At 39.2% G+C, this 16,079-nt stretch overlaps 1 protein-coding gene across 1 annotated transcript in view; it reads left to right on the top strand.

Annotated features, from left to right (window-relative positions):
• Positions 1-12,154, top strand: part of LOC145434220 (uncharacterized) — a 38,606-nt gene extending 26,452 nt beyond the window's left edge. The window contains exon 7 of the mRNA XM_080311556.1: positions 11,834-12,154. Within this exon, the coding sequence (XP_080167682.1) occupies positions 11,834-11,964 (131 nt within the window). The 3' untranslated portion in view covers positions 11,965-12,154. The remainder of the gene's footprint in view (positions 1-11,833) is intronic.
• Positions 12,155-16,079: the final 3,925 nt, after the last annotated feature.

Genomic DNA, 16,079 nt, shown 5'->3' with positions numbered 1-16,079 from the left:
TTTCCGAACACCATTATCCGTGTATCAACCAGTTACCAAAGTCAAGGAGGTGTTTTATTCAGACATTTTGACTCCGGAAAATCCAAAGCACGAACCCGGACATCACAGACATATCGGAAACCCCTTTATTCGCCAATTCCGAAAACATACATGTCGATGTACAACAGCACATTGTTATTGTATGTGAGTAACCAATGATTTTGATGGGATGCATCAGAGCAAGTGAATATTTGATTAGACAAATGTATCGGAGTCGTTGTTGGTGTATATTTTGTCACTACCCGTTGTAACAATATACAAAAATATCAAATTGTCCGGTGTGGTTGTCAGTTTTCAAAACGAAAATGATATTGTTACCCAGGGAAAAGATAGATTTCCAAGTGAAAACGGTATTGGTACTCGGGTAAATGATAGTTTTCCAGACGAAAAGGGTTTGTTACCCAGGAGAAATGATTAGTTACTCTAGGAAAAGCTAGATGACCAAGAGAAAATGTATTGTTACACTGGGTAAACGCCAGATCTCCAAAGGAAAATGATATTTTTACTCAGGTAAACGACGACCCACCAAGTGAAAATGGCTTGTTGCTCAGGGAAAAAGGTTTGTTACCCGGGGAAAAAGGTTTGTTGCCCAGAGAAAAAATATATTTCCAAGTGAAAAAGGTTTGTTACCAAGAGAAAAAATATATTTCCAAGTGAAAAAGGTTTGTTAACCAGAGAAAAAATATATTTCCAAGTGAAAAAGGTTTGTTAACCAGAGAAAAAATATATTTCCAAGTGAAAAAGGTTTGTTACCAAGAGAAAAAATATATTTCCAAGTGAAAAAGGTTTGTTAACCAGAGAAAAAATATATTTCCAAGTGAAAAAGGTTTGTTACCAAGAGAAAAAATATATTTCCAAGTGAAAAAGGTTTGTTATCCAGGGCAAAAATAGATTTCCAAGTGAAAAGGGGTTTGTTATCCAGGGCAAAAATAGATTTCCAAGTGAAAAGGGGTTTGTTATCCAGGTCAAAAATATATTTCCAAGTGAAAAGGGGATTGTTACACTGGGTAAACGATAAATCTCCAAAGGACAATGGTATTTTTAGTCAGGTAACGGCTGACCTCCAGGTGAAAATGGAAATTTTACTTGGGTAGGTATCGTATGTTTAGTGTCGTTGGTATTGTTAAACGTTGTCGCCGGTAGCCGTTGGTATACTATTACGAGTGTGAAAAGGATTTGCACGCCCTGTGCAGAGTATCGCGGTGGTGAACATATTTTTCGCGTCACGAAACGCGATCGCTGTTTAAATGTTAATGCATGCATTTCGATTTCCGAGTTGCTGTACAATAGAGATGACTCCGCGTTAGACCGCGCTGTGTACTTCGATTAAAACCACAAGACCACGTGTAAATCTATTCGCGCAACTAGATGATGTTGATATAGTGTTACTAAAATTAATTATTACCTATTTACACAACATAAAAAAATAACAATTCATGTCGTAGCAGGTTTCTTGAACTCGTGCTTGATGAAAACGATTGGCGACAAGTATGCGTTTGTGTTTGAGTGAAAAATAATTATTTAGAGTAGTGACATTTTGTGACCACGAATGCAAATCGATCATGATATTACAATATACGCTTTCGTCAACATAACGACTTGGTGTAGAAACACTTTCATGTTTTTTCAATAACTGGATTCTCGAGACTTGTTACTTGTACGATGTACCGTTGGTGACTATAACGGCCATTTTGTATGATAGTACGTTTAGCTGTTTTGTTGTTAGGGTAATCACTTGATGACCCAGCACTTTTTGTTAGCAAAGTGGATTGATTTGTGTGTAAGACGTAAGCGCCGTAACTAGAAAACATATGTACTCTGTTGTTGTAGTAGCTGATTTATTGCTATGACACGGACATATCCTGAAACCTTGGTTGGTTTGTTGTCTTACGAAAGATGAGGTGACCTCGGTGTCGTAAATTGTGTTAACTAAACCCGGATGGATACCACAATTGTGCTGGACTTACACATGGTATTCGCATACTGCACGCATACAAACTTTTGTGTAAACAACTCTGATGTTTCTGTTAATACTAGTTCTATGTTGAACTACTTGATTATTACGATACATGAACAACCGTTCAGACAATAAAGTTCTTGAGGTATCGAAACAGTTTGAAAGCACCCCCAATCATTGTACAGGTTTGTAGCATGAGCGAATATTTTCGTGTAACATGAATATATTTCATATGTCTTCGGTAAGAAATGGGTTATGTGGGATAATAATTAGTATCGTAAAACTTGTTGTGTTTGATTGCATACTTTTTTAACATTGTTTGTTGTTGAAAGACGGGCGAGTTTACATTTAAATATAGTAAGCAGAGCAACTCAAGTAATAAATTTTACTCGTTTGAAAATCGACAACGGAAAAAATGCCGATGAATGGAGTAACAGTAATAATATGTGTGGTATATTATTTTTCGTGATATGCAACCAATCTTCTAAGCAGAACTTGTCAATAATTTACCATGTCGTAGAAAAGCCTATTGTTTTGAATTCAAAACAAATGTACTTCACTTATCACGATGATGGAAATTAAGATCAACGCAGTATTTCGAAGTGGTATGTTCAGCAATCACTAAATGACAAAAATATCAAACTGTGCATACAACTCGGTTAGGTAAACGATCCGGTTACAAGTCGGATGTATTCTTGATGTACAGATGACAGTCTGATGATGTAAAGCTCAACCACCCAAATGTGTTCATTGCAAAGTATTTGACACAAACAAAATATCGAATGGAGACTTCGGTTTCATTACCAAGCTAGTGAAAATTGTTTTCTGTTGGTCAGGTAGGACACATTTGACAAACATCGTACACATTCTATCTTCGTGATGGTAACGACTTTCAGCGGCTTGGTTTCATGTCGGGGATTATTATTTGAGGGTTCAAGAACAATTTCATTCAATACTACAAATAAACAACAATGCATAACACGTAGCAAATAACAGTGTAGCAAGTACTTTTTTGATATTACGAGTGTTGGGCACTAGACACTTCTAGTTGAATTGGATGCATCTAACAAACATATCACAATTTACTTTTGTAATGATCAAAGTCTTAGAGTGTATAACCTCGCGATATTTTACATTTAGCACACACAATGGGGAGTTACTGAAATGATTAAGAATTGATCGCTAGCTTCGAACGGTACTCGATACTCAAAGTGATATTTTCACACTCTGTAAAGTGCATATGTTTCAATTCTCTGTCACAAATGCCGACATGGTGATATGTCGAGACGTAATACTATTTCCGTACACTCAATTACAACAAAACATAACCCGCATTCAAATAAGCCGTAAGCTACAAGTGGATTTAAAACTTGATGCTGTTTTGTGGTTAACTCAAGTCAGTGGTCACGTTTGTGTTGATTTCAGGAATGATCATGACGAGTTGGTCGGGTAAATTAGTGGTAGTAACTATGACCTTACAGAGTTGCTGACATTCCAATATCTTTTACGTTGTAATATTACGGATTTAATTGTGATAAATTATTTCTCAGTTATTGTTCAGACATTCGAATCTCGTATACTCGAAATATAGTATGTCCAAGTCGAATCGTATATGCACCGATTTGTAAATACTTTGTCTTCAGAATAGTAACAACCTTTACAATTGAATAAAAAAGACCGAGCATACGAATACAGCCAGGATGAATTAATTCAAATTTATGAGTTGCAGTGATATAATCAAGTAAGTGAAAACTAGATTTTGAACAATTGTTAATGTTGTGAATAATTCTTTTGAGTATGGTAAGATGTTAAAATATCTCTTTGACAAATGGAAAGCGGGATCGTGAATAGAGTTGTAATGTTACATTACTTGTTTCAAAGTATGATCTTGAAATGTGGCTGGATCAAAGTTGGTAGTCGTGTTTGTCAATCCTATTTCAATTCACACTATGTCAAAGTCCAAATATTTCATTCTGGATTATTTTGATTTACCTTTAGTACATCCCGCGAATGTGGATTATTTGGATTTACCTTTAGTACATCCCGCGAATGTGGATTATTTGGATTTACCTTTAGTACATCCCGCGAATGGATCCCGATGCGGTACTATAACATTTTTGATAATAATGACTCAAGGATTTTCAATCAACAATACTGGAATTTTTTGGTAATGCTAGAGTTGCCAAATGATTAGTTGCGTGTTTTTGTTAAGTGTTTGATTTCAAGTTAATAAAGACAATAACTGTGTAATGCACATACTTGTGATTCTTGATTCTTGTAGAGTTATAGTTGGTATTGATTCTATAAGTGTGAAAACAGCGACGCGTAATGTGCGAATAATTCGATGCGGCTGAAAGTCGGCGTCAGTAATATTCGGGTTACGTTCGATTCAACAAAAACGCGTTAAGGGATTTGTCAAAGGATTTGAGTTGTGTCGATTTAAAACATTCAGATACGAATCGACTTGATTTGTGTAGTGAGTTTCATTTCAAGTTGATAAGCTAACACATTGATTGCATATTTTCATGGATCTTATCACACAACTAAAGTCAGCCACTATTCTGGAGGCGTGAAACATATAGCGATCGCGGGCGAGTGACAAATTGTTGGTTTTCGAATCACCGTCTGCGATGGTTCTGGGACAAACTAATTACCGAAATATTACCTTGTGAGCGGACATGAGGGATTGCTATGTCTGAAGCATTAGCCGGTGAGTGGTCGTCGGATTTTAAAATTATATCACGCCCTTTTGAATAAGCGTTCACTTCACAAAGGATTAGGGTTAGAGCGGAAATAAGTGACAATTTGTCGCTATTCAAGTTACCGACACTGGCGGTCTGTTATTCGTTACTTGTTAAATCTTACCAGCGAAATCAAGTTCTGTGACAAACTGATTACTAAAATTTCACCGCGTGAGCGATCGGTATGGTTATGACACCAAGTCGTGAAAGATGGTTATGTCCGAGACATTATCTTGTCAGTGATCGCGGGGTTTTGCAAATATTTCACACCTTTTTGAATAAGCGTTAACTTCACAAAGGATTACGGCTAGAATAGAAATAAGTGACAATTTGTTGGTATCCAAGTCTCGCCGGTGGTGTATCTGTTATTCGGCACTTATTACACTTATCATGAAATTAGAGTGAGAACATAAAGCATCAAGTTGTTGTTTTCGAATTTTGATGCCGAGGTGATAAATTTACGCATTCAATTATAATTCAACTTCGGTTGTGTATTGAGTGATAGATCGATATGCCGGAAGTGGTATCTTGTGAGCGATCGTAGGATTTTACAAATATTTCACATCTTTTGGAAGTGTTAGTTTGCGAACGCGGTTATTGTTGATATTCGAATCGCCGTCTGTCGCACGCACTGCGTAAATCCTCTTGCAAGCCACGTTTCCGTTTGCGCGGTTATTGTTGGTGACTATTCAACACCACGCGAGAGATGGTTGAAAGTGCGAATCACGACCGAACCCATAAGAACACATGGCGAATCACCACCACAGCCTATACGCGAAAGTACGACATGCGAGAGATGCCTATACCCGAAAGGGCGATTCACGACCGCACCCATAAGAACTCATGGTGAGTCACCACAGATCCCGTAAGAATACATGACAGACACATTTATCGTCGATAGCATGTCACCGCACGTATACCAAAAAACATTAGCATGCCACCACGAGTTTTCACGTTAGCATATGCCGCCGCCGTCTATACCCGAAAAAGGTAACCATGTCACCGCACCCATAAGACACAGTGGCACCATGCGACCGCAGCCTATAGTTATAAGGGTCACCATGCCACCACGAGTTTCACGGCACCATGCCGCCGCAGCCTATACCCGAAAAGGTAACCATGCCACCCCCGCCATAAGACACAATGGCACCATGCCACCCCCGCCATAAGACATAAGGGTCACCATGCCACCCCCGGTTTCTCGGCACCATGCCACCCCGCCCATAAGAACCAATGGCGTCATGCGAGCGATCTACATAACTACTGTTGTTACCCACATTCATGTTAAAGTTAAGAGCTTGGTGCAGTACTAAATATAATGTGAGCAAATTTCTACCACATTCTCAGTTGACTTAGTAGTCACACAAAGCAATAAAACAAAACCCAATACTATTACCTTCCCCGTATTGCCAATCGCATAGGAGAATTCGGGATGTGTATATCGATCTCGAACCAAATACTATGAGCCCGTAGGCCTTATACCCAATGTTTGTTATAACAACCTGGATTTGATTCCGAGATTAGCACATACAATTATACCGTTAATTAGTCGAGTGGTCTGATAATGAAGTACCAAACCCGATATCGGACTTCGACCACTTACCCTTCGACCACTTACCCTTCAAGGACAGTTGAATTGGAAACTAATTCCTCTAAAAACGTCATCAAACACAGAACAACAAATAACATGCGTAATCGCAAACAACTACAGTCCTTAAAATAGGGGGGGGGGGCGCCAGACCCTGGCAATTTTTGAAAGGGGGCGCTGGAGAAAAAAAGGTTAAGGACCACTGTTCTATGCCATATCCTCTTGAGCACCTGTTCCGTATTGCAGTAAGTCTTCACTGCCAAGACTACCGGACAAAAAACATCCAAGAAGACTCGACAGGGCTTAAAGATACGGAAAAATGACCCCGATGTCGACTTCAACATCTCCCATATAGAGATAAATCCAGAACCACACATTCCGAACCAATACGAACTTGATCATTTAGTTGGGACTCACTAAATCAAATGCGGAAATTCTGACTCCAAGGTTAAAGCTAGGGAACGATGCCTTCATCGAGAAAAGGGCATGAACGATTTTCACGGTATTTTTCTGTGGCAGGTTCTCTTTGCTTGTGCGTGAATGTTAGCAATCTTTTGTAAAGCACTTCACAATAAAATGACTGCGAAAGAAGCAGGAGCATTTAAGGCATTTCGAGATGTAGTTGAAAATTTTCTTTGAAATAAACGAAGCAATGAATATAAACCTCTGGTAAACAATATGATCGATGAAAAAAAATAGAGTGGGGCATGTCCTTCAAACCGCATTACCCGCACTTTCACCTTGATTTTATTAGTTCAAATACAGGTGATGTAAGCAAGGAACATAGTGACGTATTTCAGGAAGATATGTATGATTTGGAAAGAAGATACTGAGAGTGGTGGAATTGCATCATGATGGGGGATTATTTGCGATCCATAATTCCAGCAGATTTCTCAATCTATAAACCCAAATCATGAGAACTAAACCACTTCGGAAATTTTTTGAAGAGTTTCCATCCTTTTATAATCTATGGTAGTCACTATTTGTGCATATTCCTTCGTTATGATAGTGTGTTTGTACGTCCAGTAAGGAATTATGCGTAGGGGCAATTTCGAGTAAAACGAGAAATCAGAAAAGTAACATTTCTCAAGGACTATAGGGACACTTCAGAAGAAATTTTGTATTTTAGTGATTGGTTTGGAATAGCAAAACACAATACATAAAAAAATTTACTCAAGTAAAATTCTGCAAAATTTTGTGACCTGGTGTTATTTGTGGTCCATATTAAGAGAAGCTATCTCATTTCACAGACGAAAGTCACGCAGACAAAACCACTTCTGTCGATTTTAAAGTGTTTGCATTGTTACTTGATGCATGAGTAAGCTATCTTTGTTCATATTAATCTTTTCATTAGCGTTTTCTTATCTCCAATGAAGAGTTATTGTGATTAATGAGGAGCAATTATGGGTAAAATCGAAAATTAGAGAAATTGACATTTCTTCAAAATTTGGGACACTTCAGAAAATTTTTTGGTATTTTGGTAATTAGTAGGGCAAATTTTTGTTGCAGTCAAATCCGTGGAAAGTTGCATTTATTTGTCACAAAAGTTGCATTTGTTTTTCACAATTTTTGCACTAGAAAGTTGCATTTATGGACAAGTTCCGTGAAATTATTAGGGTATGAGATACTTGAATCAATCCGTATCCAAGGCACTGTAGCAAAACTTAGTGTTGGTAACTTCAACAAAATCAATAGCCTGAAAAAAATTGACCCGGTGAAAATATAATATAGTATATTGCCTGAATGTACGTCAAATCAGACAGGACCTCAAATTTAAACGACAGTGAAATATTCAAGCTATATATTTACATATAGTGCTAAGTACTTCTAGTAAAAAGTTGGTTGAATGAAAAATCAAGAAACTTGAAAAAGTTTTGCATGAAATTTCGAAAAAAGTTATAAAAAGTTGCATGAAAAATGGAGAAAATTTGCAACAGCCAAAACAACATACTTCATAACATCTGAGTATTTAGGAAGCTGCAGCTGTAACAAAAGTAGCAAAAACTTGCCCTGGTAATTAGTTTAGAATACTAAAACACAATACAATATAATTTTTAGTTAATCGAAACTTTCGCAAAATTTTGTTACGTGGTGTAATTTATATCAGTCGAGTTGGAAAAATGACCTTTTTATGTTTCAACACAACAGTATCCCCGATAATGATATTCAAATTATCCGTATTCTATAGTCAGATATTATAAATTTTGTCATTTGTAAAAATTTTCCTCTCTCCCGGATCTCAAATATGGTAACACTAGTCACTACGTCTCATCTGAGTCGGCTGAAAAGCTTTTTGAGCGAATAAAATTAAAAATAAAACATAACTGTCACTAATGTACAATTTTCCAAATAGCTATGTGGCCAACCTCGAAACGCTCTTGTGGACCACCAGTGGGCTATGGCCCACAGTTTGAGAACCTCTGTACTATACTAGGGTTGCCATACGTCTGGAATTTCTCGGACATGTCCGGAATTTCACTGTTAAAACTGCGTCCGGAAGGAATTTCTAAAATATGCCTAAATGTCCAGAATTTTGAAGGCTTGAAGTAAGCTCATAATTTTTTCTTAAATCAACATAAACAATATTATTTTTAGGCAAATTTATGCTACATGAAATGATGAAATTTTTCTTCGCGCTTAGCGCGATCTAGTGTAATGTATATTGGTTTTAATATGGGGACCACCCTCGTAAAAACTGCGATCAAAAATAAATAAAAACAACATTCATTTACAGAAATAAGTTTAATTGTAATCGCAATTACAAGATAACGGTTTATTCATTGAGTCGGTATAGGCCGTTTGGATGCTTTATTCAAAGATAGTGGTACCAAACCTGGGGGGTAGTTTGCCTTTATTCTGGGGGTCACGAAGATGTTGAACGTAATCAGCTTCCAAAATAGGCCGTGAGTAAGTCGGAGCAAATGTTCCGGCCTTTAATTAGTAATTAGCTTATCAAATTTTGAGCTGGACCACGGAACATTCTCAAGTTGGAAAATAAGTCTCGACCATAAAAGGTTGGAAACCACCGGATGTGTGGTATTTATATAGCTCAGTGGTGTAGGGTGCACTGACATTAGGCTGATAAATAAACTTATCGGTGTGACATGAACATGACTTAACGATGTACAATTACGCTCCTTGCATTTTCGAAGTCATCATCCTCCACCAGTTCTACGCTAACTCTGATCATGTGGACGGAGAGAGGATCAAATTGTATAGTAATACATGGAAGAACTAATAATATTATTGACATAATTCATTCAAATCATTAAACCACCAGCTATTTGGGCGGGAGGGGCAGAAAAAATGTGACTTCGGCCCTGGTTATACCTTTCAACACACAACCACATACTCCTGAACTGGATGATGACCACCTCTAGTCGATAGACAAAGCTTTGCTGGTGTGACGTCATATTGATCGACAATGTGCTCATACCTCATTTTGAAATCCGCTAGTGGGCGCTAAAGAGCATCTGGAATTTGTCTTACAATAATATGGTAACCCTATACTATACCTATCCATAATTGAAAGTATAGGTACGGATGGATAATACATAACAGCTATCATCTGTAAGTGAATGAATTTGCTTCGAATTACATCTTGGCCGTCTAGACTACACCATTCATACCAACCAACGTCGGTTTGCGAAGTCGATATCGCGTTGCAATTGTAGGATTGTTATCTAACAGTGGGCGAGGCAAATCCGTGTGTGCCTCACCTGGTCATTGTTTCTCTACGCCAGGGGTTCTCAACTTTCCTTGCGTAACGGGCCGCATTTTAACAGCAAAAAGCGCTGCGGGCCGCAGAACATTATTACCGTATATTTGTGGACTATACTATTATATTTAGGCTAATATAGCCTATTTACCAGTCGTCTATAGACATTTAGTTTGTATGCATTCTACAGCATAATGGACAGCGTTCGTAAGCTTTCAGTTGCTGTTTCTAGTGAGATTGTGTCATCTCCTGACGGAACAAGTAAATCTCTTCATGAAGCGTGCATTGCATCCGTTCCCAAGTCGGTATGTGCACCTTCAAACCCTTGCACCAGAGAACTGAACTCTCTGTTTCAATGCGTGAGCGGGCAAGTATACAACTACGGTAACTTTTTCTTCACAGAGGCCATTGTCACTTTGGGCGCTCAGTGATAGGAGAAGAAGTCTCATGTCCGGGGTAATTTCTGAGCAAACCAATCAACCATTCTCCTTTCCTTGCATGGCTGATGCCCTGCACCAATAGTTACAGAAGTCAGCTTTGTTAAGTTGATGTTGTTTGCTAGTCCCCTCTCCCCACGTTTACCCAGCCAGCATTACGTCTACAAATATATCCACTCTGATGGAATATCGCAATACAATTAGCGTTGCAATGTCCGTAGATTTTGTCCAATGCTAGGTTAAAGTAGTCTACGGGTCAACGTGTTTCGAAACATGCGACAAAAGATTAACTGACATTGCTGTTACTCTTCTTGTCACGGTTAAATTAGACAACTGCAGCTTCGAAATTTGTTAGGTGAAGTTGTCCTTGCTGCTAAATTCCGAAAACAGCGGAGATTCGCACAGTATAGTAACGTTTTGTTGGAGAAACACCTTTTCTAACAGATTTCATGGGTAAGCGATATACCAAGCAATTTGAACCATGTGTTTTTAACGTCGTCGGCAATCTCAACAATGCCTCAAAATATGGATTGCTTAGCCTGAGACCTAGCTAACAACGCTAACAACGCTAACAACGCTTTTTTCAGGTGATATGTGTAACTCGAGATGGAACTGTCCGAAGACCTATTCAGAACAATAAGAATCTAAACTCGACCATATATCTAGAAACCAGAAAACATTGAAGAATGAGAATAAATCAAACGAAACAGAGACTGAGCGATAAGAGAGCTTTAGTAGCTAAATTGATACCGTATGCAAGAATACTGTGCCGGTAGTAATTGCGATCATATTGAAAGATCTCGCGGGCCACAGAAAAAGCGTCTGCGGGCCGCGGGTTGAGAACCCCTGCTCTACGCTGTCATTGTACGTAACAAAGCCAAATTTCACATTCATTGTCGATCTTGAGGAGGTTCTGGTGCTCTGACGTTAACAATGTTTATATTTCCGGAACCAGTATCAATTCTGAGCTGTTTATGATGAATTGCGCTATCACATGTGAGGCTTTAAAATTGAGTAATACATGAATATCAATGGAAATAACCCGTAATTATTGGTGTTATAATCATTGAAGGTTTCACGATATTCTGTTACTCATCCTGAGTCCTGACGACAGGTGTGACACTGCCTCACTTGCCTCCCCTAACAGCAGGTCACTGGTTTAGGTATATTTTCTCACTAAGATCTGGGAGCGCATCAGTAGGCTGATAAAACGTGCGTTACCTTGAGAGTAGCCGTATAGAGAATACCAGATCACTACAAAAACTCGTAGATATGTGGATATGTAACGAAAAACAACTTGAACCATTGGCATGATACCAATAAACCATCGTGGACGAATTATATTTTTTTCAGAGTCGAAAAAGATACTGGCAAGAGCAAATAAAAAGAGCGATGATTCAGTAGTCGAAATACAACCACCTGAAGTACATCTTCCTGAGAGCGTGGGAGAGCTTGCGCCATTCTCACCCACTCATACACCATAAAGTGGATTTCTAGAAATGGCGCCACAGAAATGATATCAAGAGATTATCTTCTTGGATCGATTAGTTAGTGTAACCAGTACATTGTATTCGAAAGTCTGAAATTGGTAAAGTGCATAATGGCAATTTCATAGTTCATAAGTATACTACTATATTGCATGTATGATGACGAAGACAGCGTTTCATCAAAGTACTTGTGGTAGTGTTCAATTTGCGTTTTCTCACTGGCTCTAATTATTCTCGCATTTGAACTTCAAATCCATGTCGAAATCCAAATGTACAACCCGTCTCCTACTATGTTCGTATCAGGGATATCCACGCAGTACAAACTCAAATTCATGCGAAAGTGGTATGTAGAGTCAACATCCTTCGGACTTCAGTGCCCTAATCCAGTTTGGATAAATTCAGTAATCCAAATCCGGCCGTAATTTCCAAGTACAAATCTTGAACTCCAAATCCATGCGCCGTGAAACATAAAATAATGTGAATTCGCTCGGAAACCGTTAAGAAAAATCAACAAATGCGAATTGAAAAACACAGAAGCTCTCAGTGAATCACTCATGCTATTATTATGATTATTAATATCAATTTGCATACATCCACAGTAGGTCAGTACAGTACTAGTTTCACCACTGAACTCGCCGACCAGAGACCGGTTGTTTGCTTCCTGCTTGCCGTCCCTCAAACCCAACGACTGGTGAGCGAAACCAAAGCGAGTACCACCAGATAAGAGGGTATAGTGCGGTGGTCCTCAACCGCCAGTCCGTGGCAAGTTTTCTGCTGGTCCTCCAAATAAATTGGAATTCTATATCTCAATTCCAAAATACAAGAAGTTGCACGCTTGTCCATAAACTAGAGCAGTGTTTCTCAACATTTTAGCCTCCGCGGACCCCTTTTGCACCGTCAGGGACCCCCGCGGTCCTATAAGTTTTTGTCCAAATTTAGCTCAATGATCGTGCAGCCGTCATCAGTCTTGTGAAAATATTTACTGTAGGCTAGTGATAAACAGTAATCAAATACCTTTACTCGAAAATGACATTATACTATTTGAAGAGCTTCTTGGAGGTGCAGAACTTCAATAAACAATTGAATAGTATAATCATATTGAAATGAAACTGAATATTTTATTTTCGGCTGGCACACGTCAGTGGTAATCGTCAGCAACTAGTAGAGAATGGAAAAGAACATCGTATATCAACACGACTCATCCGCTCAAGCTTGATGCTCAGCAATCAAAGGCCATAACTTCTGTTGGATGATCCTGCTTGTGCGAAAAATTATCGAGACGACAGATTTCGTATCGTTGGGAGGGGCCGTTCGCACTTTCATTTGTGTGCCTTGGAGTCGAATATTATTAGAAAACACCAGCCAAGGCTGTGTCAATGTCAACAAAAAGAATTCGTGTACCATTTAAAAATAGTACATTGAATGCTCTCGTATTCAATCTCGTATTCGTCATATTTTGTGATACGATTGTTGATATACGATGTTCTTTTCCATTCTCTATTAGTTGCCGACGATTACCCATGACGAGTGCCAGCCGAACATATTCGGGTTCATTTCGATACTTTGGGCGTACCTCAAAATGGTGCAAGTGTTCTACCAAATTGCTTGAAAGTATAGCCTACAATTCGTTTCAGACTCGTTAAACCTTAAAGCTACGGAGACTTAAAACTTCGCTAATTTCCGACAGGGCAATTAAGTGACACTTGGCAGTATAACAGAGGCTATAGCATATTCGCATTTCTTTCAAAGGAAACCGAACTACCACGATCAAGGTCTTTAACATGACTTGAATATCTAATACCAAAAAGGCAGAATTAAATGAACTTTCCAATATTGTATTTGAGTTGCGTACGTTTGTCGTAATTGAATTTAGTGTTAATTTTTATTTCGGAAAGTTGACCGGTTCGCAACATTTATTTTGAAATTTTAACGGTGGCGAGGTCAAAAAGATTGAGAACCCCGGGACCAATGTTCCCTCTAAGCTGCGCACGTGCGCAAATGCGCAGTGCTGAAACGGTCTCTGCGCACAGAAAATCTACGCTGCGCACAAAAAATCAGAAATGATGTTTTTTTTTATAGTTGTTGCGCACTGCTGTACAATGGACCACGCAGGCGCGCAGATTCGTGAAAATTAAGATGGAACATTGCCAAGGCCAAATAGTGTTATCATTGAAGTCTGAAACCGAGGTACAAGTGCGCCCCGCAAAGATAACTATTGCGCTCCGTGAAGAAAGGAGAGTTCATAATCATCTGCGCCTCACGGAAGATATTTTTAGTATGGCCTCGTACACGTGAGCGATACTGATATCATTTCAATAGCGCATTATTTTCTGGGAATAACGAAATAGCATGGTTTAACAAAGTTATAAATAACAATGGGCTAGCTCGAAGTTAATCTGCGAGAAACTAACGAATGATAGTCTTCTTCGCGTGGCATGAACATTGCGTAAGATTTTCTCAGGACCGTAACGTTCGCACCACAAACCCCCCAATTGGAGGGGCCGAGCTCGAAGGGGGTCCAAAATTATTTCGAGAATTATCATAAATCATGGTGTATTTTTTGAAATTTTTCAGGAATTTTTTTTCGCGCTACGCGCGTTTCATTATTGTAAGATAACTGATTATTGGGTACCCTTTCCAACATTAATTAGGCTTGATTTATAGAAATGGGCAGTTGGGCGTCGGCCATTACCGCACCATGACGAGCCAAGACATATGAAGTTAACGGCTATGTAACATGCGAATCCAAGAAGTGCGCCAGAACGATCAGCAGCGAGAAAACCTTGGGCGAAAAAGACTGCCCCGGTGCTGACCGAAAATTTCGATATATACAAATATATGTGTAATTGTCCATGTTCATTGGCGCCTAAATGGCTGGCGCCGAATGTTCCTGTCCTCGCGATCCGAGTCCCACAACAAGACAAATGCCATATCGAGGGAACATTATTTTCCAGTTAAGAAATACCAATTTGAAATCGTGTAGGCTACGTCTTTTACTTTAGTACGTTTTGGCGATTTCAATATCTTTTGACATAGCAGATAGGGGGTTACGAAATAGCATCATGTAACGAAGTCATTATATCAACGGGTACGCCCGCAGATGTTTTATTATTATTATTTAGAGGACCTATCTATTCCAACACACTGGATCAGCTCTACCGGTAAATCTGATTATGTGAGCAGGGAGAGGATAAAAATTGATTGCAATATATATGCAATTCCCGGTCATATTGGCCGATGCAATCATGAATTATAGAAATTTTTCCGCGCTTCGCGCGTTTAGGGGCGTAGTTGCTACTAAATGGGCACCAAAAGTACATGATAAGTACCGGAAGAAGCCTAGAGCCGTAGGGGGGTCTGGGGGGCGAAGCCCCCCCAGTAGTTTGTTTTATCACCCTACTGGAGGGTGGTTGCGCACTGTTGTCCGAGGGCCTGCGCAGCGAGTTGGCGTGTTTGCGCAGACTCTTGAAAAATTAGAGGGAACAGTGCCCGGGACCATAGCGGGAGGTGCACCATAGCGGACGTTAGGTACGAATATACGGACTATCAAGTATCAACTGACCAAGGGGTCAGTCGATATGAAGTCATCACACCCTAAAATCGGTTGCCTATCCGTCGAAACAGCCCACTGAATGCGAAAGATAAAATAGCTATATGTGAAATATACGAAGGAGTCGAAACAATTCAGCAAGGTTTATACTATTCACTGCTCAGTATACTGGGGTACTAAGGTGTAACGAAATTGAGGAGAGTGCGCAATGCAACAATTGTTCACTGAATCAGAGAATGCAGAAATAATGATATAACAATGAAATTGAGAGGCGAGGCCGGATAGTGCTTGCTGCTCGTAGATAGTCGCTTTTCACCGGTGTTCAATGTTCAATCGAGCGGCATTGGTAGCTATTTTTTATGTTAAGGTTCGGATCAGGCCAGTGTACGGACCATTTGGGTATAGCACACAGAATTTACTTATTAACCATCACTTTGTATGACCAATGTCATGTTGCTGCTCGATCTGTGCAATGGCATTCGATGTTACCTAAGACGCCATTAGAAAGACGTGATGCTTTCTATAGGGATATGCAAATTCTACCATGCAGCATACATGCGTC

The sequence above is a fragment of the Botryllus schlosseri genome, chromosome 2 (assembly GCF_051294905.1).
Source record: "Botryllus schlosseri isolate E-star chromosome 2, Bs_hap1, whole genome shotgun sequence".
NCBI classification, from domain to species: Eukaryota; Metazoa; Chordata; class Ascidiacea; order Stolidobranchia; family Styelidae; genus Botryllus; species Botryllus schlosseri.
This window is presented reverse-complemented; position numbering and strand designations above follow the sequence as displayed.